This window comes from Nanorana parkeri, unplaced genomic scaffold (genome assembly GCF_000935625.1).
Source record: "Nanorana parkeri isolate BGI_ZX_2015 unplaced genomic scaffold, ASM93562v1 scaffold2736, whole genome shotgun sequence".
NCBI lineage: Eukaryota > Metazoa > Chordata > Amphibia > Anura > Dicroglossidae > Nanorana > Nanorana parkeri.
Window position 1 is genome coordinate 46,260 of NW_017309004.1, and position 26,137 is coordinate 72,396.

General features: G+C 43.1%; 1 protein-coding gene across 1 annotated transcript; it reads left to right on the plus strand.

The window, feature by feature from the left end:
- The first annotated feature begins 1,205 nt into the window (after nt 1–1,205).
- Nucleotides 1,206–26,137, plus strand: LOC108802226 (extracellular calcium-sensing receptor-like). Its single transcript, XM_018574100.1, has 5 exons — nt 1,206–1,262; nt 3,725–3,885; nt 4,224–4,515; nt 20,179–20,302; nt 25,230–26,137. Exons 1-5 carry the CDS (start codon nt 1,206–1,208, stop codon nt 26,135–26,137), a joined length of 1,542 nt encoding a protein of 513 aa, XP_018429602.1.

Sequence of the window (26,137 nt, forward strand, 5' to 3'; positions counted from 1 at the left end):
TACACTGCACGATTATCGTACGATAATCGTATGCGATCGGTTTTTCGTACGATAATCGAGCAGTGTGAACGGAGACGTGCAACCGTTTCTACTGTACGGTCGCATGTCTTCTGTCGAACCAGCATGTTCGAAAACCAGCCGGGAATCGTACGATTCTCGGCTGGTTAGAACGGTGCTCGGAAGACCAATGCCGAGCGGGCCGGTGTGCGCACGCGCACACTGCCCGTTGAGCATTGCGGTCATTGGAAGCCCGCCCCTCAGGGGGGCAGGCTTGCGATGATCGAGAGTGTGATCTGCCTGTCCAAGATAGGCAGATCGTACGTTTTTTAATCCCTGTACAACCATCGCAAGACTAAAGTCTTGCGATGGTTGTAGAGTGTATGGCCACCTTAGGATGTGGAGGGTGCTAAGTCCATACAAAACTTAGTATTCATGACCTTGGAAGGTAAGTGTAGCTTGTGTAGACCATTGCCTATCACACATTAAAGGGGTTTCCTTTGTGTTATAGTATAGGAGCTTCACTATCATGTCTGAGGGTCACTTGAGTTTTTTATGAACTCTGTGTACTCCTTCAACCTACAATCAGTTTATGGGGATGTCAGGAGTGAGCCCCTGAAACAGAGTCACTGTGGCTGAAAAGAGATCAGTGATGTTCTCCATGAGCCTGCAAATCCTCATGTTGGAGCTGTAGGAACAGTTCTCTGCATCTTCAATCTTGGAGTGATGGAATATCTTGTCATCCTGTAGTGCCTCTAGATCATGGCTATGATTAGCAATTGCCCCTGTAAGGTCATCACACTTATCTTTGAGCACCTTGGTACTCGGTCCAATCTCCCAAATCTCCTTGAAGGGACAATTAGTAATATGCTTTGATGTGGAATGCAGAGCTCTCTAGAATATGGTGTTAAACCTCTGAAATGAAGCAGAGAATTACATATACAAATATTTGGATCACCAGCTTTATGATCGTCTTCCAGGTTACCGCTTGAAGCAGAGGGGACGTAAGTCAAAACCACAAGCTAAAGGAGCCAGCATCATTTTGACCAAAGCTCAAGCCAGGGCCTCAGCAACAGGCTTATTTTTGGGCTTACGCCTTCCATGGGCACCTGAATGATGCATGGTGGATGGTAGTAGGCAGGGGCATATCTGTCGCGAGGCAACCAAGGTGTTTGCAGCGGTCGGCAGATTCAAAGGGAGCGGCAAAAATGCCGGAGTCTCAAATTACTGGCCTGCGGGCCACTTGCAGCCAGCTCAGAAGTCAGGTACGGGGTCACTTACCGCATACCTGACTTGCGGGAGCAGCTACACGGTCTGCATCTCTGTCGCATGCAGACTGTGTAGCTGAGTCTGCGCCGGCACTCGGATCCTTTCGGCCAGGGCTCTTTCAGTGAACGCTGGCCGAAAGGATTGTGAAGGATCGATTGGGAAGGTCTACAGCAGACCTTACCAATTGACCACCGATCACCGGGACCGACGTGCCACCTCACAGCCTCCTCCCTGCAACCAGGTAAGCAGGAGAGGGTGCTCTAGATTGTATTTTAGGTGCAGGGGAAGGGGGAGACTGGGAATTATTTCAAATGTGGATCACCACATTTAAGAATGGGACTGGGGTAGTTTTGGGGTAGACTGGGGTAGGACAAAGACTGGGGTAGTTTATATATATATATATATTAGGGCTGGTAATGATTAGAATTTTAGGATTAGTGTGATCCTAGTTCATTTTATTACTTCATTGCTGTGCTGTATGTGTATAGGCAAATGTAGTTGGTTAAACTTGGTAGTAACCTCACAGTTCAGAAGTCACCACATAGATCATGAGTAATATCAGTATTGGAGTTATAAATTAGTAGTAATTACACAGTTCAGTAATCCACAGAGAGAGGTTCCACAATGTAAATACCTTTGGAGAGGAGTTACTGGCTGTTCAATTCCTTCCAGGTTTTGCAGACTATAGTGGGATGGGATCTCCAGTCCTGGGGCCAGGTGTTGCCAGTGGCCAGGTTGGTCTGAACAGGTGGCTGAGAGCAGCCTTATTAGGAAGCCATCCCAGTGCTTTAGAGGAGAGTTGTGGGTGTGCTGTAGGCGCACGGTTACAGGCAGACACTGCTGCGTGCATGAGCACAAGGGACACAGCCGGGAAGGCTGGAGAGGTCCAGAGGGTCCGTGAACCTGAGATACCTGTCGGGGAGAAAGAGCAGGACCGTGACCCACGAGGGGTGAATACTAAAAGGCTTGGAGCTGAGGAAAGCTGCTGAGAACTGTATTTCCAGGGCAAGTCCTGGGACTATCACACTGGGAGTGTATGGGACAGCCAGATGTCGGTGAGACCCAAAATATGATGTGTTGATGAGAGTCCAATGAACTGTTATGGTTTATTTATGCTGAAGAAAAGCAAGTTGTTTTGTGAAGTTCATGGACTGTTCACCTTTTGAATGAAGAAAGACCGTCCTTTTTATGTTAAAGTCGGCTTCAGGAGTGGTCTCTTAGCGCTTACCATTGTGCTATATTCCCCAAACTATCACTATATATATATATACAGGTGAAACTCGAATAATTAGAATATCGTGCAAAAGTAATTGCAGTAATGTTTACATGCGGTTAGGAATCAATCACTCTCCCTGGACGCATCGATTGTGCATTCAGGGAGAGTGTTTTCTAACCGCATGTAATCATATCACGTATCATTACATGCGGTGTACAGGCGTTTACATGGAGCTGCTGTCACCTGATCATTAACTTAAATGGGTGACAGCATGTAATGTAAACACCAGATTAAGGATTTCTGCTGCAGTAAAACGCAAGTTTCTGATGCAGGAATCCCTAATCGCACCTAAACTTACAGATATGAATAGAACCTTATTATGAGTGTGTATTAGTGTCTGTAGTGCCATACCAGATACAGTACATTTTATTTTGTAGTATGAAATTTGGCAAGCGGCCCCCATGAAAGAAGAAAATTTGTCGAGTGGCCCCAGAGACGGAAGAGGCGGGGGCGAAGACGGAAGAGGCGGGGGGCAGAGACACCAACGGAGGAGGCGGGAGGCGTTGCCGGAGCTCCAGTTGGGCAGCGAAGATGACAAGGAGGCCGTGTTGGACACAGAGGATGAGGAGGCCGTCCAGTCGGGCGCCGAGGACATGGAGGCCGTGTTCCAAAGAGGTCAGGCCATGCAAGGTAAAAGGACTGTGCGGGCAGTGCCCAGCATAGATTCTGCACAGCCCACCAAAGAGTCTCAGGTAGCCCACCACAAACCCTGCAGAGCCCACCTGAGACCACAGTCGGGCGGGTAAACTTAGTGTGGGGGGGGGCGCCGAGTTTTGTCTTGCCTAGGGCAGCCCCACACCAGAATACACCACTGGTAGTAGGATCACTAGATCAATATTACGTTTTTGATGGTATGAGAAGCGGGGTGCTTCCTGCTAAAGTAGAGAATGTGGATGTATTTCAGAGCCATTGACAGCTGCGTGCATGAGCCTCCTTGGCAGAGCTATTTGATGACCTAGTTCATAAATTAAAATTATATAGTTATGGCTCCTGTACAGTATGTCCTCATTTTCCACAGTGCTCCTGAATATATGGGTGCAATAATGTTAGCACTGATAGAGATGAAAGAAGAGATAGCATTTCATTCACACCTATCAGAGATATTGGCACATCCCTTTCACTATGCTGAAACACTTGTTTCTGTTGGCTTTGTGTGTGACACATTGCAAATGTGACACTCAGAACTCTGCTCACCAATGTGATCTCAGAATTCAGCATTATACATTTGAGTACAAATATTCCCAAGAAGGAGACGTCATAATAGGAGGAATATTTGCTGTTCATTCTGCAGTGAAAAGGTGGAGATTTCCCGGAAGCCTATTCTACAATGTCATGTGTTCAGCGTAAGTCAAATATCAAGTACAGAAGTTTACATAAGATCTGTAAGGTTGTGACCACATAGAATTGTTATTGTTGTATTATAGAATAGTGACTTCTCGCTTCCATACAGCTCAAGCCGAGGTTTCAATCAGACAGAAGAAACCTAATAACAGGCATCTTCTTCTATACGCTCTCTTTAGGAAACCCGTAATGCTTTGTGAATCCTGTATTAGAGGTGCGATTCACCAGACCTTGATTCATCTTGATGTAGATAGTGTGAAATCTTGCTATAAATTGTTTCATAAGATCTGGAATGTATATCTGGCCTGGCAAAAAAAACATTTTGAATTTTTTGTTTTAGAGTTCACCAGAGAGAATACAGACATCTCCTGGCTTTTATCTTTGCTATTGATGAGATAAACAGCAGTCCAGATATTCTGCCCAATGTGACTCTGGGATATCATGTGTATGATTCCTGTGGAAATGTGAATAAAGCCACAAAAGATGTTGTGCAGATCTTGTCTGGACATTCCAAGACAGTTCCCAATTATTCCTGTATGGTGCGGGGTACAGTGGCTGGTTTCATCGGAGGTCTCAAATCAGATACAACTCTCCAAATGGCACAGCTTTTGAATGTATATGGTTACACACAGGTAAGATATTCAAACATTGCAGACATTGCTCATTATCTTTACATGTGTTTATTTAAAAAAAATCTTCCCAGTTGCCCATGCCATTGAAACCCAACTCTGATGATGAGTAATCCACTGCTGAACTTTTTTCTGAGACAGAAACTTCCAGGAGTGTTGTTTTCCAGGATCTCATCCCAAAGGTCAGTGGTTCCTCCTGCTAACCGTGAATCATTACAAGATACAGTAGTGACATAGAAGTCACAGGAGGAACCATTGAACACATGGAAGACCCAAGAGATTGACAGTTCTAAAAACATTTCAGGTGTGGAGAAGTCAGCGTCCGAGTGGTGTGGGCAGCAGGAGGATTAAATATTCCTTTCTTTCTTTATATGTATGACATTATTAAAGACATTACAAGTGAGACTTTACTTAATATTTCAAAAGGAGGTAATTAGAAGAAACGTTGGAGAGTCTGTTAGTTAGTCTCTATGTACATATAGCAACCTCCAGAGCCAAGAGATAGACAGTCCTAGAAGAAATGTTAGCACTGGAGTTCTCAGTGTCAGAGTGGTGTTCAGCAGTGTGGGCAGCAGGAGAATTAAATATTCCTTTCTTTCTTTATAGCTATGACCAGGACCGGAATAACATAGGGGTGGGTGGAGCTGCCGCTCAAGGCCTGTCCCTGCAAATAGGCCCGGCCAACACAGATCACCTTGGTACCTGGGTCAGTGATCAGGCAGCGGCGGCCCTCTATTCAGTCATTTTAGAGGGCCGCTTGCTCCTCACTAGGGCCCCAAGAGACCCCAGCGAGCGGCCTTCTAATTTGCCTGGATAGAGGGCCGCTGCTGCCTGATTGTGGCTGAATTTGTTTCCTGAAAAGTGATTAGGAAAATGTTAAAAACCCCATGTCAGTTTATTATCGGCTGTTCAAGTCTTGCTGGGGAGATTTCATTTCACTCCTTGTCCCAAAAATACAACAAGAAGAAAGAGGAAATATCATCAAGGTGAAAATCCACCTCCTAAAAGAAATCTGACAAAGTGCATGGTCAGCCAAACTTCTTTTTTTAGTATTTTCAGGTCTCCATTAGAGAGATTGCCCCTCACTTCCTGCCCAGCTGACAACTTTTTACCAGGCCGGAAATCTGAGGAGTAACCTTTCCCCACATAATTCGGAAATTAAAAAAGTTTGACATACACTTTAACTTAATAATCATTTGTTCTTTCTTTGTAGATTAGTTATGGAGCCAGAGATACTTTACTAAGTGACAGAAAGAGGTTTCCAAACCTTTTCCGGACAGTTCCAGATAATGAGATGCAATATGTGGCCATAGTGAAGTTACTGAAAAGGTTGAAGTGGAACTGGGTCGGGATCATTACATCTGATGATGAATATGGAGGGAATGAGATCCAACAGCTCAGCAAACAGTTAACTAATCATGGAATTTGTATTGAATTTAGGATTATTGTATCTGTGAAGAATCATGATACGATCCCACTAGATCTCTGGACATCAACCACTGAAGTTCTTATTATTTGTGGCTCAATTAGCAGAACTTATTACAAGTTTTTGTGGATAAGTGTTCCTTATCACATGAATAAAACATTTATCATTCCTGATTCTTGGTCAATGTCAGCAGAATTTTTTATTATCAGTAACTGCAGTTTGGTGTTTTCAAGTCCTGATCCTTCTATAAGGGGAATGGAGGAATATTTTGATAGCATTACCCCCTCAAGCCGCCCAGATGACCCAATACAAGATGATATTCTCATAACTCAATACGGCTGTTTTTCAAAACATCCAAGGAAGAACCATATGATTCTACTTACGCTAAGCTATCCTCTTCGAAACTGCACTTTGAAAAGTATTAAAAATGATTTTTATTTTCCTGATGATAAAACTCCTTATAGAGTGTTTCTTGCAGTCAACATATTGGCTCAAGCTTTGCATGACATATATCTCTCTTTACAAATAAAAGAAAGGGGAACTGAGGTGAGGTTATCCAGCCTTGTGCATAAGGTGAGTGTATTCAGCTTTAGTAAAGGTACACTGTCCCTTTTCCCATTTAGAGTTACAGTAAGTCCAAGTATCTGTACAAAGGGGCCTCCAAAACCCTAAAAGTCCATGATGTAAAGCTTCACCTTCTTCAAATAAAACATTATGTACAGTAAATGTCAATAATTCTCCCTCACATCCTTTACCAGTCAACAAATAAAACAGTGTTTCTATAATATAGTGCCAACAGTTTGTGCAGCACTTTACAATATAAGGAAGACATTACAATTCAAGACAAGAAAAGATGGTATGGATGCCCGTGAGGGCTTACAATCTAAAAGGGAGGGGCAAGTGATACATGATGAGGTAGCTGTGTGGGGATGAATTGTTTGAGAATGTGATGGTTGAGTGGTTAGTTTGAGGTGGGATAGGCTTCCCTGAAGAGATGAGTCTTAAGGGATCACCTAAAGGCAGTCAAAGTGGGAGATAGATGGACAGGTTGGGGTAAAGAGTTCCACAGGATGGGAGAGACTCTAGTGAAGTCCTGGAGGCGAGCATGGGAGGATTTGACGAGGAAGCTGGAAAGAAGGAGGCCTTTGGAAGAGCGGAGGAGATGGTTAGGGTGATACTTTGAGACAAGGTTTGAGACATACCCGGGGGCGGAATTGTGGATGGCTTTGTAAGTCATTGTTACTATTTTGAATTTTATCCTTTGGGCTATTGGAAGCCAGTGCAGGGATCAGCAGAGGGATTGGGGATGCAGATACCAAGAGGTTGGTTAGGTGAATGGGTCTAGCAGCAGCATTCATGATAGACTGAAGGGGATAGCCTGTGTAGAGGTAAGCCAATGAGGAGGGAGTTGCAATAGTCAAGACGAGAGATAACAAGGGAGTGGATGAGTAATTTTGCGGTTTCCTTGGTGAGGAAGGGGCGTATTTTGGAGATGTTATGAAGGTGAAGGCGGCAGGATTTGGATAGTGATTGGATGTGGGGAAGAAAGGTGAGGTCCGAGTCAAGGATGACACCTAGAACCGTGGCAAGGGGGGAGGGTTGGATAGTTGTGTTATCAATATCAAGGGAAAAGTTGGAGGAAGATGCAGGGGCAGGAGGGAATAAAATGAGCTCAGTTCTTGAAAGGTTAAGTTTTAAGAAGTGTTGCGACATCCAGACTGATATGTCAGTTAATAGATTAGTGACATGCAAGGAAAGTGAGGGGGTGAGTTGCGGAGTAGAAAGATAGACTTGAGTGTCATCGGCAGTGGTGTATTCTGGTTTGGGGCTGCCCTAGGCAAGGCAAAACTTGGGTGCCTCCCCATTAAATTCCCCCCCACTAAATTCCCCCACCCCTTCCTGTTTAATACTTTTTGCGTAACCTGTCAGTCGCTGGATGCGGTGCACATGCTGTATCCAGCTTTTGACATGTTCCGCTATTAGCATAGCAGGAAAGCTGGTCTCAGGGGGGCTGTGCAAGATCTGTGGTGAGCTCTGCGAGGAACCCCCTGAGACGCTGCAGTCTGCTGGATCTCAGGGGGGCTGTGCACGATCAGTGGTGGGCTTTGCATGGTGCAGAGCCCCCTACGGATCCTGCAAAGCCCCCGACAGATCCTGCAGAGACCCCATGAGACCCTGCAGGAACTATGGGGGGCTGTGCAGGATCTGTGGTGGGCTTTGCAGGCTGCAGAACCCCCTATGGATCCTGCAAAGCCCACCAAAGATCCAGCAAAGCCCCCCTGAGACCCGGCAATGCCCCCCCACAGATCTTGCAGAGACTCCCTGAGACCCTGCAGTCAAATTGTATCTATTTTGTTTCTTTAAATGAATGGCAATTTTCTGGGCAGCGAGTGAGTTAGTGGGTGGTGGCGGTGGAGGACATAGTAGAGAGTTAAACGTAGAAAAGAGTTGGCGAGGTCAGGATGAGAGTGTGTTAATGAGAGTGACAAAAAAAGTCTGTTTGGCAGCAAGGAGGAAAGAGTTATATTTAAGGAGGGTAGCTTTATGCAGGATGAAGTCTTGCAGAAACATAGTTTATTACCACATTTGTTCAAGATGTGGGGGTTCTTTAGTTTGCCAGGTCAGGGCAGAACAGGGGTGAGATTTTGCCACAGAGGTAGTCAGTAGAAGAGTAGAGAAGAGAAGAGCGAAGTAGAGAAGAGAGGTGGTGAAGGTTTCTCTGGGTGACAGTGTGCCAAGTAGGGGGATTCAGGGTTGGGGACAGGGTGAGTATGAAACTGACAAGGTTGTGGTCTGAGGGGGGGAAAGGGTGTTGGAGAGGTTGCAAGGAGTGCATAGGTGAGAGGACACAATATATAGTATGTTACCATCAGAGTGAGTAGGAGTGTGTGTGTGTTAAAATACACATTATGTCTATTGCATCAACTACTGCAGTATACATTGTCGGTCACTAGATGGCAGTGATAAACCTGTGGCTTCCTTCCTGTGTTTTTCAAGCCATGAGTAGCATGCATATTAGACTGTGTGCTTGTGTTTCTCTGTGAGGCTGTGCAAGAAGTTCCAACAGTGTGTCCATTGTGTTAGATGAAGAGAAGCGGTTAGGTTAAGAAATTGAGTGGAAGCTGGGGAGTTAATGTTACTAGCATTGTTAAAGTCACCAAGAATGATGGAGGGTATTTCTGAGGAGAGAAAGTCGGGTAGCCAGGCAGAGAAGTCATCCAGAAAGCGAGATAGCGGTCCAGGTTGAGATGAGAATGAGTTTTATATGAGTGAACATGCCCCAGTGTCCTGGAGGTAACCCTGGCATGTGGATTCAGAATGAGCAGGAGGTGATGAGTGTAGTAGTAGGGAGAGGGTAGGAAAGAGGGTGAAATATATAAACTGTGGGGTGGAGGGGGGAAATCGATTTATGAAGAGAAGCCACAAAAGGTTTATAATTCAGCAACCTATATGCTAGACTTATGATGATTGCTAGGGATCACATCACAGTGATGGTGCTGCTGCATCAGTATCATGGTGAATGGGTTGCTATAAATCACAACACACTTATGCGATTGATGGAGACTGATGAGGGGTAACCAATAGTTCAACTAAATAGAAAATTGTTAGTTGAACAGTGACTACATCCTATAAAGTGCAGTCACTATCTGCCAACACTACGGTATGTAGGAGGTCTTAGGTGCCATGGCTGACTACATTCAATAGCCGGTAGTGAATAGGATAAAATCCCGCTGTCTATGGACAGCCTTAAGCTACAGATACCTTTTTGTTGAAGAAGTTGTTGTGTAAACAGTATTTATACATGATATTGAAATCATCCACACCACTGGGGGTACCACATCCAACTATTCTAGATGTAGACTTCTTTGTGTGAAATGCAAACTAGGTACCCACTAGTAACGTTAGTGTTTAAAAACAATAAACTTTATTTACATATTTGTATATCCATAAACACATTCCATATACATGCATGTATCAAAAAAGTATTGTTTACAAAAACATACATGTCTCACTTTCCCTCATCCAATTACTTCCTCCACCTTTTTTATTTCAAATATATAACTCATCACATAAGCCATAGCTTCAAAATTCAATTTCTCATAATGCAGGGAAGAGGGGGGAAATTTGATGAGTATATTGCTCTATGCGTTTCGCGGATTGGCCGTTTCCTCAGGAGCTTGTGAGACCTTGCGAGCATACAATAAACATAATAAGTACACACATATATACAATATGTACAACTATTGCATCATTACATAATCAAGACAAATCAATTTCAACTTTTACTTCAATATAAAAATCAGGAAGAACACCAGAACCACACATCCTGGATTACCAGTAAAGAAAGCCCATCAGTGGGTGTAGGGATGCAGTTTCAGGAAGATCCCCCAGCTAAAGGCAAGATCTGTAAGCGAAACCTAAATATCCAACCACACTTATGACTATCAAAATCTGACAGCCTTGGTTAGACCCTGCACAGCCTTCTGATGAGCAGCACAGAGTATTAGGCTTCATATTATTCTGCAGTGCTATATAATGGATTGCTGGGGTTTGTAGTCCTCTATAGCTGGTGGTATTCTGCATTGCTGTATAATGCGTTGCTGGGATTTTTAGTTCTCTATAGCTGGTGGTATTCTGCATTGTTGTATAATGTATTGCTGGGATATGTAGGCCCTCTACAGTTTGACATCAGTGGCAGAGCTACCAGGATCACATCGGCTTAAGCTGTGACTGGGCCCTAGTGCTCCACCACTGTCCTAAAATCATTAGTCTGTATTGTTTTAGAAACACTGTCACATGACAGTAATCAGTAATTGGTATAGGCAAGTACTTGAGGAAAAGTATCGGTGTCAGGAACCTACACAGCTCACACTCCTACAGGCACGACGGGGGCGGCCTCTTCAGTGCCGTCTGGTAACCAGGCGATGGGGGAGTGCTTCCCGTTCAGGGCTCCTCCCCTTCACCCCATCCTCAGAGAGCTGGAGGGCCGGAGTTTGGCTACCCCTGGTGTATTGCATCAGTACCGAGGGAAGGACTGTTCAGCAGCCTGCACAGTCACATTGCCTGAATATACTTACGTGGAACAATTTCTGTGTGTATCTGATTGCAGCAAGTGCTGCTACGTCACCGCTGTGATATAACTCTGTTACCAGCCTGAATTATGTCCAAAACGTTATAGCGCAAATAATAGTGTGTCCTCCAACCTTCGCTGGCAACCCACTTGTTTAGTGTACCTCCATTTCACGCACTAGTGGACATATTCTAATACTAGAAAGTTCAAAACTGTAGTTTTAAAGATATGTCTCAGGCCATTCATGTGACGACACAGAAGAAATGACACTTTGCTACAATGTAAAGTAGTGAGTGTACAGCTTGTATATCAGTGTACATTTGCTGTCCCCTTAAAATAAATAAACACACAGCCATTAATGTCTAAACCGCTGGCAACAAAAGTAAGTACACCCCTAAGTGAAAATGTCCAAATTGGGCCCAAAGTGTCAATATTTTGTGTGGCCACCATTATTTTCCAGCACTGCCTGCCAGGAACTCATTTGCATTCACCAGGACTGTACTTTTCTCTGTGGATACAGACTCTTCTCCCTGACAAATGATAACTCATTTACAATGTGTCCAATGTGTTCAGGAAATGTTCAGAAGAATTATTACAACTGAAGATAATTGAGATAAAGTTCTGATCATGGAAGGAGACATTTCCAGGGGTGCGGCTGGCTTTCTGTCCAGTAATCCTATTGAAACCAGCAGTGTCTGCTGTAATCAGCTGGTAATAGGCAGCAATAGGGATTATTATTTATAATGGCTGCATCTTTTTTCCTTTTATAAAAAAAATGTATATTACATTATAGTAAATGGCAGAATGTAGAAAACGCACTGACAGTGCTATTCACTCACTGCCGTTCGGCCCCTATAAGAGCTTCAGCTCAGATGTTGGATCGGCTGAGCATGTTCGGCTCACCGAAGGCAGCCTATGTATGGCTGAAATCAGCCGGAGCCGGAGTGAATAGCCGAACGTCGTTCGGCTCATTTCACTTCAGCTGGGTTATTCACTTGGCTGCCTTCAGCGGCTTTGTGAATAACCCCCTTAGTGTTCTAGCTTGATTAATAAATGCATCATGTGAAGAGCAGTTCCTTTTTATCCTTGAATATTGGCTGTATGGAAAATGTTAATTACAGCCATTGGGTGTACACTGGATGAATGTAAAAGTGTGTTTCTGCGGTAGACTTTCTATATTGTTTTTGTACCATCAATTTCTTTTGTAATTGTAACATCTGAAAAGGAAATGGACTGTGGTCCATAGTCCATAATTATTTTTTGCAATCACCCTCATAAATTGTTGTAATTGTCTGAGGGAACCAGCCCACACCATCAGCACGTCATCAATTATTCTGTGCCAAGCCAAAATGTGGCACAGGTATATCAATAAACTCTTATCACTGAAAATCTGTCATGCCCACCCTCCAGGTACATGTTGGCAAATAACGGGGCACAACACATCCCCATCGCCACCCCCTGCACTTAGAGGTAGTGGGAATCCAGGAACACGAAAATATGAGAGGTTATGATATGTCATAGAACATGTTCTTATTGCATGACAGATTTTTAGTGACTCTTCTGTTCTTATTATGCTCAAAGAATCCATTTGTTTTGCTTTCCCGTATCACTAAATACAAAGCTGGCCACACAACAGATATTGTCACAGTTCTGCTGCAGACTTGCATCTGTGCTGTTACTTGTAGTTCTACAAGTATATGCAAACCTCTTACCCCTGGTTCTGCAGGCATGCAGGGCTGTACTATTGCTTGTAGTCCTCCAGGCATGTGCTCTGAACCTGACTTGCTCTTGCACCAGTCTGGCAGCTTTAGGTATTGGCTGACCTCTCCTGCTGTTTCTTATGCAGCTTCTTGGCCAATCAGTGCAGTCTGCTTGTGGACAATCCTGTTGATCCTCCCTCTTGCTGACTCTATTTAAACCCAGGCCAGTGAACAGCATGCTGCCCGAGCAATGCTTTCCCAAGCTAGATGCCGAGCCCCCCGGTTGCCATGGAACCAGAAGTTTTTGGAGTTTACTAGTGTACTGACCTTTGGCTTGTCCCTGAAAGTCCTAGTCATCTGCCTGTCCCTGATCTTTGTTTTGTTTGTTGTGTGGGTGTCTGCAACCTGTCCAGAACTCTGGCCTTGTCAACCATTGTTGGCTGTTAGGTGAGTTGGGTGAACCTAGGGTTGTGACCTGGGGTCAGCATGCAGCCAAGTCCATCTCCACCATCAGTAGCTCTGGTGAACATTGGCTGGCCCTTATATTCCACATCCTGGCGGACCTAAGGAACAAAGGACCCTGGTGCAAGATTTTTTTTGCCTCCCCCCCAAAAAAAACACAAACTCCCCAATACACACCCCTTGAAGCAACCACAAAAAAATAAGTTGAAAAAATAGATCGAAAAAATATCTGAGCATATTTATTTATTACAGAGAAAGGACAAAGTATGTTTACTATAACTACAATTATGAATGGACAGGAGGGGATATCGATCACTCCCATTCATTCATAATTGAGGATATAGTAACCATACCATGTCCTCAATTATCTACAAACACTCAGCGATCACTGATCGCTGAGTGTTTGTTCCGCTCTCCTCTCTGACACACTGTCACAGGAGGCTGAGCGAGCGGTGCACGGAGGAGAGATCAGCCTCCTGTGACAGCGTGGGCTGTCTCCGCCCACACACCACTCTTCCAGTGTTCTATCACAGATTGTGACTGCGTTGGAATGTGTGACCGGTCACATGGTCACACATTCTAACGTAGTCACAACCATTTTTTTCCGGGGTAAAAATGTGTGACCGGCAAAAGGTGTGGAATTCAAAACGTTCGCCACTGTTCCCAGGCTGATCGGCATTGCAGATGGTATGTTTTGGAGAACCGATCTGCCCGGGAACAACTGTTCGGTCCTGAAATCTCACTTCTATCGGACTTTGCGAGTGCAATACAAAGTCGGATAGAAGTGAGATTTCAGGATCGATCAGCTGTTCCAGGGCACATCCTGCACATTCTCCTGCCCAGGAAGAGCGGATAAAGCTTTGAATTCTACACCTTTTGCCGGTCACACATTGTTACCCAGGGAAAAAATGGGTGTTGATACGTTAGAATGTGTGACCACGTGACTGGTCACACATTCTACCGCCGATAGAACACCGGACTGTGATAGGAGGCTGAGCAGTGTGGGATGAGAGATGCTGGCTGCTCACAGCGCTCTCCTCCCACAGCGCTCGGCCAGAGCAGCGCCCAGCGGGGAGGAAAGAAAGCAGGGATGCACCGATGTATCGGCCAGAAAATTGCACTTTAGGCATTTAGCCAAAAGTGCAATTTTCGGCTGAAATGTTCCGGCGGCCGATATATCGGAGAGTCCCTAATACTTACACCAATTCAGAATGGCACAGGCTATAGAGGACTACACATCCCAGCAATACTTTATACAACTATAGCATTTCTGTATAATGTACTGCCTAGATTTGTAGTCCTCTATAGAGGGTCCCATTCTGCATTTTTGCAATGCAGAATGCCACCTGCTATAGAGCACTACAAATACCAGCTGTACTTTACACAACATCAGGCTACAAATAATATATTGTTTAATTAATTATTTAACCTTACCTCTTCTGACTGGTCTTCTGCTGTTTCCTGGTGGGGGACTCAGGCTGCAGAAAAACCCAGTGTCTGTTTCCTGCTTGCTGGGTCCTCACGTCCGATGTGCCCGCACCCTGCAGGGCCATTTTCACATGTACTCGGCTGGCGGCTCCCTCCTCGCATTGGCCGGTGGGCCCCATAATATCTGGGTATCCAGCAAGCAGGCATGCGCCTAGCCCCCGCCCCACCTCCCCCAATTCAGCACGTCGGAGTGTGGGGATATTAGGATCAGTATCCGGCAGCCGGCCGCCCCCCATCTCTGCGCCGGGAGTGTCGGATGAACTGATGATCAGACACTCCCGGCACAGAGACCGGGTGCTTGCCGGCCGCTGGATACCATCTATGCACAGGCCAGGACTGTGCTGGGCCCCCCCAGGCTGAGGCCCTGGTGTACCTGCACCGGCGGTAGTTCCGCCACTGAACCTACCTGCCTAGTGCCTTGACATACCAGTCTATCTGTCTTTCACTGCCTCAGTCAGTTCCTCTGCTCTGTTCCCTGCTAGTACTCCAGCTCTGGGAGTCACCAACCTACACTGCTTGGACCCTTTTCTCTAAGTGTCCCTGCCAGTGTAGAAGAAAGGGTCCACATACCTGATTCCAGTTTATACCCGTGAGCCCCGTACATGACAGATGTCAGTTTTGAAAAAAGATTAAAAATAGAAGAGACCACAACAATTATAACAGTGTAAAGGTTTAGAGATATATTATACATACACAGCACAATGTATACATTACTTTAAAAATCCTTAACACCTCCAGCATGATGTGTTCTGTCAACAGACTTCATCAGCGGCTCCTGATGACTTTTTTATGCTTTTGTGATTTTATGAACTGATGCAGGTCCTCCAGTAACCATGACTTGCATGGATTTCAACAAATTCAAGGGCTCCATGGAGACTTGATGCCATCCAAAAAATCCTCTGTAAGTTTTGGGGTGGAGCTTATGCAGACTAAGGACCTTTCCTTGCACATAAATGACAGAGATCAGGCTTGCTGATAGACTGCTCAGGCACCTAATACTACATCATGGAAGGAAGGAGTGTCCTGTGCTTCTCAATATCCAGAAGTACCAGTTATTGACAGGCTATGAAGCAAATATATTACTTTGTGCAATAATGAAATAGAAAGTATTAAGAAATGACTGTCAAATCTGTCTGTAGATATGTTTTATATCCATGAATACTACATGTACAGCATTCTTGATTCATTTAATAGTTCTGTATTTTTAAAGGTATCCCGCTATGTATACTCAGTACATTACATGGATCCACATAACAAGGAAATATATTTTAAAGAAAATGGAGATCTGCCCAGCCCGCTGGAAATTGTAAATTGGATAACACAAGTTGGAGACAAAAATGTCACATATTGGAGACGTGTGGGCCGCTTTGATGGATCTCTTCCGGAAGATCAGCAACTTACTCTCACACCACAACTGATATCATGGAAACATGACCAGGTGACAGAAACTAAAAGAAGTCAATATTATGAGAATACATAGCCTGTCATTGGTGATGCTTCTTTTCAAATCTGCATGCCACTGCCTGTCATGTTTATCCAAAGTAGCTAATGCTTTATTCGTTATTGAACTGGAAAATATATGTAGATCAGAGTTCTGATATTCCTCTGACTTTATAATCTACAAACGTTTTGTGGGTTGTTTTCAAGAACGTGTTGAGGTCAAAGAAAAAAAAACAGCTACACTAAATATAAGATGGAAGGGACTGCATTGGCATTCCAGAGATACAAGGAATGTAATAAAAGATGTAAACATGAAATCCCGGCAGCTACAATAGATTACGAAAAGCATATCACCACAGTCTGTAAGAAGAACCCCAAAAATTATTTCAATATATAAACAGTTAAAAGGTAAGAAAAGAGCAGGACGGCCCAATAAAATATGAGAGCGGAAGATTAATCACAAATGAAAGGGAAAAAGGCTGAGGTATTAAATTCATTGTTCTCCTCAGCATACAATTAAGAAAAAAAAGGGTTTAAAGGAGATACGAATATGAGTAGCTCAGTGTGTAAGATACTGCAGTGGTTCTTTGTAGCCGGGGTTCAACAAAAGACTAAACAAACTTAATGCAATTAAATCATTTAGACAAGATAACCTGCACCCCAGGGTACTTATAGAGCTCAGTCAGGTTACAGGGAGACCAATATTCCTCATTTTCAAGGACCCCATAATGACTGGAAGGGTACCAAGTGATTGGCTTAAAGCTACAATATTACCAAAATTAAAAAAATGTTTTCAAGATGCCAACCGGGTAATAACAGACCAGTCAGTCTAACATCAATAGTATGCAAATGGTTTGAGAGAAGGATAAAGGACTCTTTAGTGGATTTCGTTCATGACAATGGTATTATAAATGATAATCAGCACGGATTTATGAAGGACCGTTCTTGTCAGACCAACCTACTAACATTCTATGAAGAGGTGAGAGATCATGATAGAGGAAGGCCAGTGGATATGGATTACCTGGATTTTGCAAAAGCTTTGACACGGTACCACATAAACGCTTAGTACACAAGCTGAGATCTACGGGCATAGATGAAATGGTGTGTACATGGATAGAAAGCTGGCTACAGGAAAGTGTGCAGAGAGTATTGATAAATAGTTTTGTTTCACATTGGTCTAAGGTAGAGAGTGGCATGCCCCAGGGTTCTGTGCTAGGCCCCATACTGTTCACCCTGTTTATTAATGATATTGGGGAGGGTGTTAATAACCATGTTTCTGTGTTTGCAGATGATACTAAAATCGGGAGGACATTATAACATTGCAGGAGGACCTGGATAAAATAGGGGAGAGGGCAACTATATGGCAAATGAGGTTTAATTTTGAAAAATGTAAAGTAATACCTTGGGGTTAAAATAGGAAAGCAGAATACACAATAATGGATGCTACACTAGGGAAGTCAGAAATGGAAAAAGATTTGCTGGTCATAGTAGACCACAGATTGAACAATAGCTTGCAATGTCAGGCTGCGGCAAACAAAGCGAGCAGAGTCCTGTCTTGTATTAAAAAGAGAAGGTACTGTAGAGACAAGGCAATCATTTTGACACTTGACATCGTTGGTTCGGCCTCATCTGGAGTATGCAGTTCAGTTTTGGTCACCGATCCATGTCCTTGAGCTAGAGAGAGTCCAGAGAAGGGCAACAAAACTAATTAAGGGGATAGAGGAACAAAGCTCTGTGACAAGGTTGCTAAAGTTAAATGCATTCATGCTGGAAGTGAGATTAAGAGGGGACATGATTTTGATGTACAAATAAACTTTTTACTGTAAACTCACTAACAAAGACTAGAGGCCACCACCTAAATTAGTGGAGAAAAGATTTAACCACAAAGGGTGTAGGGAGTGGGTAACTTTTGGAACTCGTTGCCACAAGCAGTGGTATAAGCAGAGAGTATTGAATCATTTAAAAATCAATTAGATACCTTCCTCAGAGACCATAGCATACAGGGGTACAGGTACTCTTAAAAACTAAGACCACACAGGGACTTATATACACACATTCGCGTACAACACACACAGACACAGAAAGGTTGAACTTGATGGACCGTTTTTTTTTTAATTCAACCTAAAAATACTTTGTATAGGTTTTTCCTAAATGTATTACTTAAAGATCACCTGTGCCCAAACAAGCAGTAAAAAGCTTTATAACACAAACGCTAAGAGCTTACTTTAAATCCATAGCATTCAATATTCCATCACATCATACACGTATCTGAATATCCTTGGGGGCTGGTATTGTACACAATGTGGTAATCACATTACTACCTTTATACCTCCTACTTTACTCACAATGTCTGTCAACACTTGGCAAATATTCCAACCAAAGACACATGGGAAAGGGCACCTGATGTGGCTGGTTGGTGTTACATTATGCATGCCATCTGTAATAGATGTGATCAGAATGCTGCTGTGTATCTCCATATTCCTCCCTTATATTCCGTATGTACATGACAAACATGTGTCTTCCATTTAGGGTGACACGCTCTCACTGCCATTTTAGTAAGACAGTCCATTCAGATTATTGATTACATCAAGTGTAAATACAGGGAAAGTGGAGAAGGAAGAAGGGCAAGGGTAAACACAGATACTGAAACAAAGCTTACCACCTTTCCCCCCTATGTGTGACAGAATAATATCCATAAGTAAACACAAACTCAAAAACAGTCTCACATATCAAAGAGGTCTGAGAACCATTATCAATTACCAATGAAGAATACTTTCCAGCCACCATGACATGAAGACCCTCAATTGTAACTCCTGATTCATATGGGTGCAGGGTAGAGCTTCTCTAAATTTAAAATCACTCATTTTAAATCAATATTAGGTCAACATTGCCCCTCCATGCACTCACATTGAATATCTAACATTTACCCTTTTGGGGTACTTAATGTGACATGTAGCAAATTGGACTGCCACAGGACTGTTCTCATTGCCTGAGGCCATATTTCTAATGTGGATGAGTGGAAGAGGGAATTACCTGCTTTCAACTTCCTAAATGTGTTAGTCACCACTTTATTATCTTCTTTTATCATTTCCTCATCTAAAATATTGGATCCTATAGCCAGGTGAATGTCCAGAATAAATCATTTAAATTATTACACACATTTTAAATAAATTAATAAATGTACTTTTCAACTATTCCCCCTCCATTCCATTAGAAGGTCATCCACATATTCTAGCCAGAGGGCAATGTGGCCACATAATGCCACTGATGGGAAAACCCACTCTCCTCCCATCATTCAAAATGTGAAAATGCATATGCTATAGCAATGCTGCTTCTGATGATACGTTCTTCCATTAAGTGTCAAGAAATTGTTTATCGATAGGGTCGAACTCCGATTCGGACCACATCTGGTCTAAATGTGAGCTCCTCTGAGCAAGAATCCTCTATGGGCACTTCCACCCTATCAGCTGTGGGCCAAGCATTCCCTGCTCTGCATCTACATGTAAACAAAGGGGTGGGATGCTTGTGCTGATGTCATTTAGCCACATAGCCAAATTAGGTTAAAGGCATCCAAGTCCCTCTTATCTGATGATATAAAAGTAAATAGTCATCTCCTCTTCAAAATCAGCTCCAATTACAAGTTTTTATTTTTATTTTCCTTGCATGTGATTTTTTGCCCAAGTGAATTTTTAGCACATTCTCTTAGGTAAGTTAAAATTATCTTGCTAAATAAAAAAAAATGATGTTTAAAGTGAATGCCCTGTACTCATTTAGTAAAGCAGGACCTTTGTGTTCCATGTTTGCTCTCCTGAAATAAATGAGGGAAAAAAACTGGCCAGCTTAGAATTAGACCCAATGCTGTAATTCCCCCAAAAACTCAAAGTAAGAAAAAATTGACTTTTTTTGACTGTTGATAGTTCATTACTTGTTTTACAGGTATTGTTTTTTTTTGGCCTGGCGTTGCCCTTTGAAATGTACATTTACCGACATTGAATGGTATTCACTTCTTGGCTTTTTTCCTTTTTCCTTTTCTAGTTTACTAAATGTATTTGTAATGATTTGTATTCTTTGTATCTTAGGCCCCAAGAGGTCGATGTTCTGCAGAATGTCTTCCAGGGTTTAGAAAAGCTCTAAGGGAAGGGTATCACGTATGTTGTTATGACTGTGCTCCGTGTTCAGAGGGAGAAATATCAACCCATTCTGGTAATATTTTTTTGTTATTTTAAAACTTAAAGCGAATGTATTTCAGTTTATATTTTTTAAATAAACAAGAAGAGCTCTTTTCCCAGTGTGACCTGTGCAATGTGCTGCTATAGATATAAATGGCTCATTTTTTTCTGCAGGTTCCCTGTTATATTGACACCAAAATAATATTTATGGTACATCGCATGGGGAAGTTATTAACAAAGTACATTAATGCATTTAAAATGCTTATTTTTTATGCTCACATCACAAAAAAGGGCATATTTATAAAGCAGTAAATGTGACATTTACCAAACACTCCCAGGTGGTTCAGTCCCTATGTTTTAAAACACATTCACTAGGAAAATTGCCTTCATTAAATGTTATGTGGATATCAAAACTAATAAATATTCCAATAACAGCAAGTCTCAACAGCTACACATGTGGTCATGGGCTAAGCATGAAAGGACTGTAGGATGATCCAGGTATTTTCTAGATCCGTAACCATATAAAGCTAATGGCAAAACAAACCTGAGCACTAGGTGTTGCATAAGCTTCCCAATAATGAGATCAATGTGATTTGCTGTCACAGTGATCACATGATCTGGAGCTTGTACTACCAGCTTCTGATTGTTAGTGTGTGACTGGGAGCAGTCAGTGTCATCATGGTCACAGTGCTCTGGGTGTGTGATTGAGCACACTCCAAATACTAAACAGCAACACATGCACTATATTACCAAAAGTATAGGGTCACCCCTCCAAATCATTGGATTCAGGTGTTCCATGAAATTTCCTTGCTACTAAATATTCCACGGTCACCTGTTACTGGTATTATAACAAAGTGGAAGCAACTGGGAACAACAGCAACTCAGCCATGAAGTGGTAGACCATGTAAAATGACAGAGCGCATACTTAAGCGGCAACTGTCTGCAGAGTCAATAGCTACAGACCTCCAAACTTCGTGTGGCCTTCAGATTGGCACAACAACAGTGCGTAGAGAGCTTCATAGAATGGGTTTCCATGGCCGAGCAGCTGCATCCAAGCCTTACATCACCAAGTGCAATGCAAAGCTTCGTATGCAGTGGTGTAAAGCACGTCGCCACTGGACTCTAGAGAAGAGGAGGCGTGTTTTCTGGAGTGAAGAATCACGCTTCTCTGTCTGGCAATCCGATGGACGTGTCTGAGTTTGGCGGTTGCCTGGAGAACGGTACTTGCCTGACTGCATTGTGTCAAGTGTAAAGTTTGGTGGAGGGGGATTATGGTGTGGGTTGTTTTGCAGGAGTTGAGCTCCGCCCCTTAGTTCCAGTGAAGGGAACTCTTAAAGGCATCAGCATACTAAGACATTTTGCACAATTTCATGCTCCCAACTTTGTGGGAACAGTTTGGGAATTGCCCCTTCCTGTTCCAACATTACTGCGCACCAGTGCATAAAGCAAGGTCCATAAAGACATGGATGGGGGAGTTTGGGGTGGAAGAACATGACTGACCTGCGCAGAGTCCTGACCTCAACCCCATAGAACACCTTTGGGATGAATTAGAGCGGAGACGGCAAACCCGGCCTTCTCCTCCAACATCAGTACCTGACCTCACAAATGGTCCAACATTCCCATAGACACACTCCTAAACCTTGTGGACGCCTTCCCAGAAGAGTTGAATCTGTTAAAGCGGCAAAGGGCGGAGCCAACCCAATACTGAACCCTACTGACTAAGACTGGGATACCATTAAAGTTCATGTGCGTGTAAAGGCAGGCGTCCCAATACGTTTGGTAATATAGTGCATATGTGGCAGCAAACATAAGGCTTCAACATTTTGGTGTAAGGCAGGAAGGGGTTAAAGAAACCTCAGCCGGTCCCTAAATTTAGAAATATCAAATTTTCCTTCAAGAGAAGATGTAGTACACTCACACATCTGCTGGTCCATGACTCATACTTAACCTTTGTTCTAGCACTGCAGCCTCCATCAATCTCCTAGGCATTAGACACTTTCAGGAGTGACCGATGCATAAGCCCTCCACTGCATGCTGGTACCTTTCTCCACCCCCTACGTCACTGTTGAGTCCTGTATATCATAGAGATTGGAGGAATCATAGTATGTGGTGAGAGACTCAGGCATTCAGCATTCCCAAAAGTGAAGGAGGCTGCAGTGCTTGAATAGTGAGAAGGTTGGAGTCATTCGGCACTGGAGAGGTAAGTATCGTTGGAGTCATTCGGCACTGAAGAGGTAAGTATCCAACATTCTCTCTTGCAGGGAACTGGCATTTTTATTTGCTTAGAAATGTGACAGGGTCTTCCATCCTGATTTATATCACGTAGTCTTCTATCCAGCCATCAGGGGGAGCTTGAGTCCCCTTTTATCATGTGAAGCATTGTATCACTCTGAGCTGTGCTGAAAGAAGATTGCTTTATTCAGTCCTCTACAGCAGTGATTCTGATCTCTGAGTTCATGACTTAGTCCAAGGTTTTACCCAAGGCCATTTTAGCTTGTTGTGCTGCCCTAGGCCCCACATTGGGCGCCAAACTGTTAAGGACCCGGACATCAAGAATCCGACATATATCTGTCCCTGGGCCAAATTCAGTACAAAGTGTGCACACTATCAGTGAAGAAATAAAACACGCTGACACAGAGTCAGAGTAAAAATACTTCTTTATTAAGAGCAGTGAAGAGATCCGTATGGTAAGTCCTGTATGCTGGTGTGTGAAGTGTGCACGCGTTTCCGGGGCACACCTCGGAAACAAATTTTCCATACTTCACTGCTCCGGTTCATTCACTGTCCTACAGCCTGTGTATAATCTACTCTTGTGAGTACCTCCATGTTTGTTTTAACCTCCTATTGAATAAACGTATCTGCACCAGGAAAGGCGCCCTTCTCTTTGTGTTTTCTCCTAGATGTCCCAGTCTCCCTGACTGTAGTGGGGCTGCGTCCTGCACTCATGCCTATTATTACTTACTTTTGAGGAATGATTGTATCTGGCGCTTTTTTATGAGATTTAAGTCTGTGTGATCTGATCGCCCTGATCTACTTCAGAACAGCATCTATTATGTGAGAGTGTAGAATGGATAGTCCTCGCTTTTAGCTCTCCACTTCATATATTTGTAACATTTTATATTTTCCTGGTTAAAAATAAAACATTGTGCATAATGTATGTTGTATTGTATTTTACTGTAACTAGGTTCTGAACACACACACACTCCCAAATATGGGAATTCATGGAGACTCATACTACAATCACACAAGTTTAACTAGATGGACCTGTGCTTTTTTTCAACCTTATCAACTATGTAAATCTGCAATGACTTTGACTTGGAGATTATCGGTGCTCTGCACTCCACTGACAACACACCTCTGGGGGCGGCAGGTAGCTGCTGTCAATCACAATTAGGAGGGGCAATACTCAGTACGATGAGCTCATGTGGACCTGACCAGCCTCTTCCTCTGACAATACTATTACACAGGAGGCAGAGGCTGTGTCATCAGGCTGGTTTGTAGTTCAGTGCCATGGGGGAGAGGGTGACAACACTATCTGAAGGCCCCTTAGAGCTTTGTGACTGTAGAACAGGTATAGACCCTGGGGCAGTGAAACTGGTAAGATCATAAGATACGCAGGACAAGAAAAAGTAGAAATAAATAAAAGTGTACCTAAACCATAAAGTAAAAATGTAATGCAGTGGGTATACAAAAGATTCACCTCCTTTAAAAAAAAAAAGACATTTTGTGTTTGATCCAGGCGTTTTTACTCAGTGCAACTTATAACATCCAAGTGAAAGATATAACACCAACATGTCAGAAAAAAATAAACAACATTCAAAATCAGAATCACTGAGTTGGGAAAAGGATCACCTCCTTGTGTCAGTATTTTGTTGCACCACCTTTTGCTTTAAGTGCAGCCTTTAGTGTGTTGGGATATGTCTCCACTAACTTTGTACATCTAGACTTTGCAATATTTGCCCGCTCTTCTGTGCAGAACTGCTCAAGTTTAGTTAAGTCTGATGGTGACCGTTTGCGGACTGCAGTGTTAAAGTCATTCCACAGATTTTCAATGGTGAATATGTTAAAGGGGGGTGATTCTTTTCTATTCCCACTGCATATTAAATCTAATGAAGGGTCAGTTATCGGGTTCTACTCTGTGTTGGATTATTTGGGGCTTCTGGCAGCTGTGAGCTTTGTTCAGGCTTCCTTCTGCACCTCGGCTCAACCAAAGGCAGCTGATGTACGGCTGAAATCAGCCATATTGAACTGGAGTGAATAGCCGAACATTTTTCGGCTCTGTTCACTTTGGCTCGGTTATTCACTTGGCTGCCTTCAGCAGCTCTGTGAAGAACCCTTTAGGTGCTGATTTTTACCTAAAATGCCTTTTAAAAAGTCTTAAAGGAATATAAATGTTTTGTGAGCTCAGAAAGTATACAAGCCAGAGATGGCCAGGCAGCTAGATTTTATAGCAGAAGATTGGCAATGGCTGTTTCTGTGTTTATCTCAGTATGATAATTTTTTAAACCATTTATGACTGCAAAAAGGAAAATAGACTCTTCACTTGGCAAGGACATTGTACCTTCACTAAGTGAATGTGGTGAAAATTAACTTTGCAAAAAACAGCCAATCATGTGCAAAGTAAATAAAAAAAATTTTGTCAGCAAAGCTTCACCTCATTCACTGAGCTTAGGTAAATGAAAAAGCGTTAATTCCCTTGCAAGATGAACAGTCTCTTTGCCTTTAGCAGGTCAATCCCAGAATGCAAAGTGTACCTTGTGAGAATGTTAATTTACCTTTCTGCTGAGAACTAGGAATGCACAGTTTGTGTTCTGAGTTTTCATACCCACTGTCACTTGGAGAGATGAGTCATAGAAGTATTGTCAAGTTAACGGATACATACCAACACTGGTCACAAGAAGGTTGGGTGTCAGCATTCATTGTAGATTATGCACATTTTTCAGTATATTTGTCTTCTACAGATAGTGAAAACTGCCAGATGTGTCCTGCAGATCAATGGCCTAATGAGGCTAGAAATATTTGTGTTGCCAAATGTTATGAGTATTTGTCATATGAGAAGGACATTATGGTTGTATTTTTATCTGCATCTTCAGTCATATCTTCCACTACATCTCTCTGTATACTTGGAATATTTGTTTGGTTTCGGCGCACTCCCATAGTCAGAGCCAATAACAGGAACCTCAGCTTCATTCTGCTCTTCTCTCTCATGCTGAGTTTCCTTTCTGTGTTCCTGTTCCTTGGACATCCGGTGGATATAACTTGTATGCTGCAACAAGTCTTCTTTGGAATTGTCTTCACAGTCTCTCTGTCTTCTATCCTAGCCAAAACCATCACGGTTTTTATTGCTTTTAAAGCCACCAGACCTGGAAGCTCCTGTAGGAAATGGGTGGGAGTCAAACTTCCCAATACAGTCCTGTTGTTCTGCTCATTAATTCAGGTTATGAATGGTGTTTTCTGGTTGTCCATCTCTCCACCATTTCAAGAGTATGACATGCACTCTTCTCCTGGGAAGATAATCATTCAGTGTAATGAAGGGTCAGTTATCGGGTTCTACTCTGTGTTGGGTTATATGGGGCTTCTGGCAGCAGTGAGCTTTGTTCTGGCTTTCATGGTGAGGACATTACCGGACAGTTTTAATGAGGCCAAGTACATCACCTTCAGCATGCTGGTCTTCTGCAGTGTCTGGATTGCCATGATCCCGGCTTATCTAAGCACCAGAGGGAAGTATACAGTAGCTGTGGAGATATTTGCCATACTGACCTCCAGTGCTGGAATATTAATCTGTATATTTTTTCCAAAATTGTATATTCTACTTTTTAAACCTGAGCTGAACACAAGAAAATCCATGCTGGCAGGAAGAATGATATGA

What these genes read in the sequence shown, in the direction of transcription:
- LOC108802226 (XM_018574100.1), top strand. Translation starts at nt 1,206, where the DNA reads ATGCCGGAGTCTCAAATTACTGGCCTGCGGGCCACTTGCAGCCAGCTC. An exon ending in GCAGCCAGCTCAGAAGTCAG is followed by an intron (nt 1,263 to 3,724) that starts GTACGGGGTCAC and finishes TGTGACACTCAG; the next exon opens with AACTCTGCTCACCAATGTGA. An exon ending in AGAAATATCAACCCATTCTG is followed by an intron (nt 20,303 to 25,229) that starts GTAATATTTTTT and finishes TGTCTTCTACAG; the next exon opens with ATAGTGAAAACTGCCAGATG.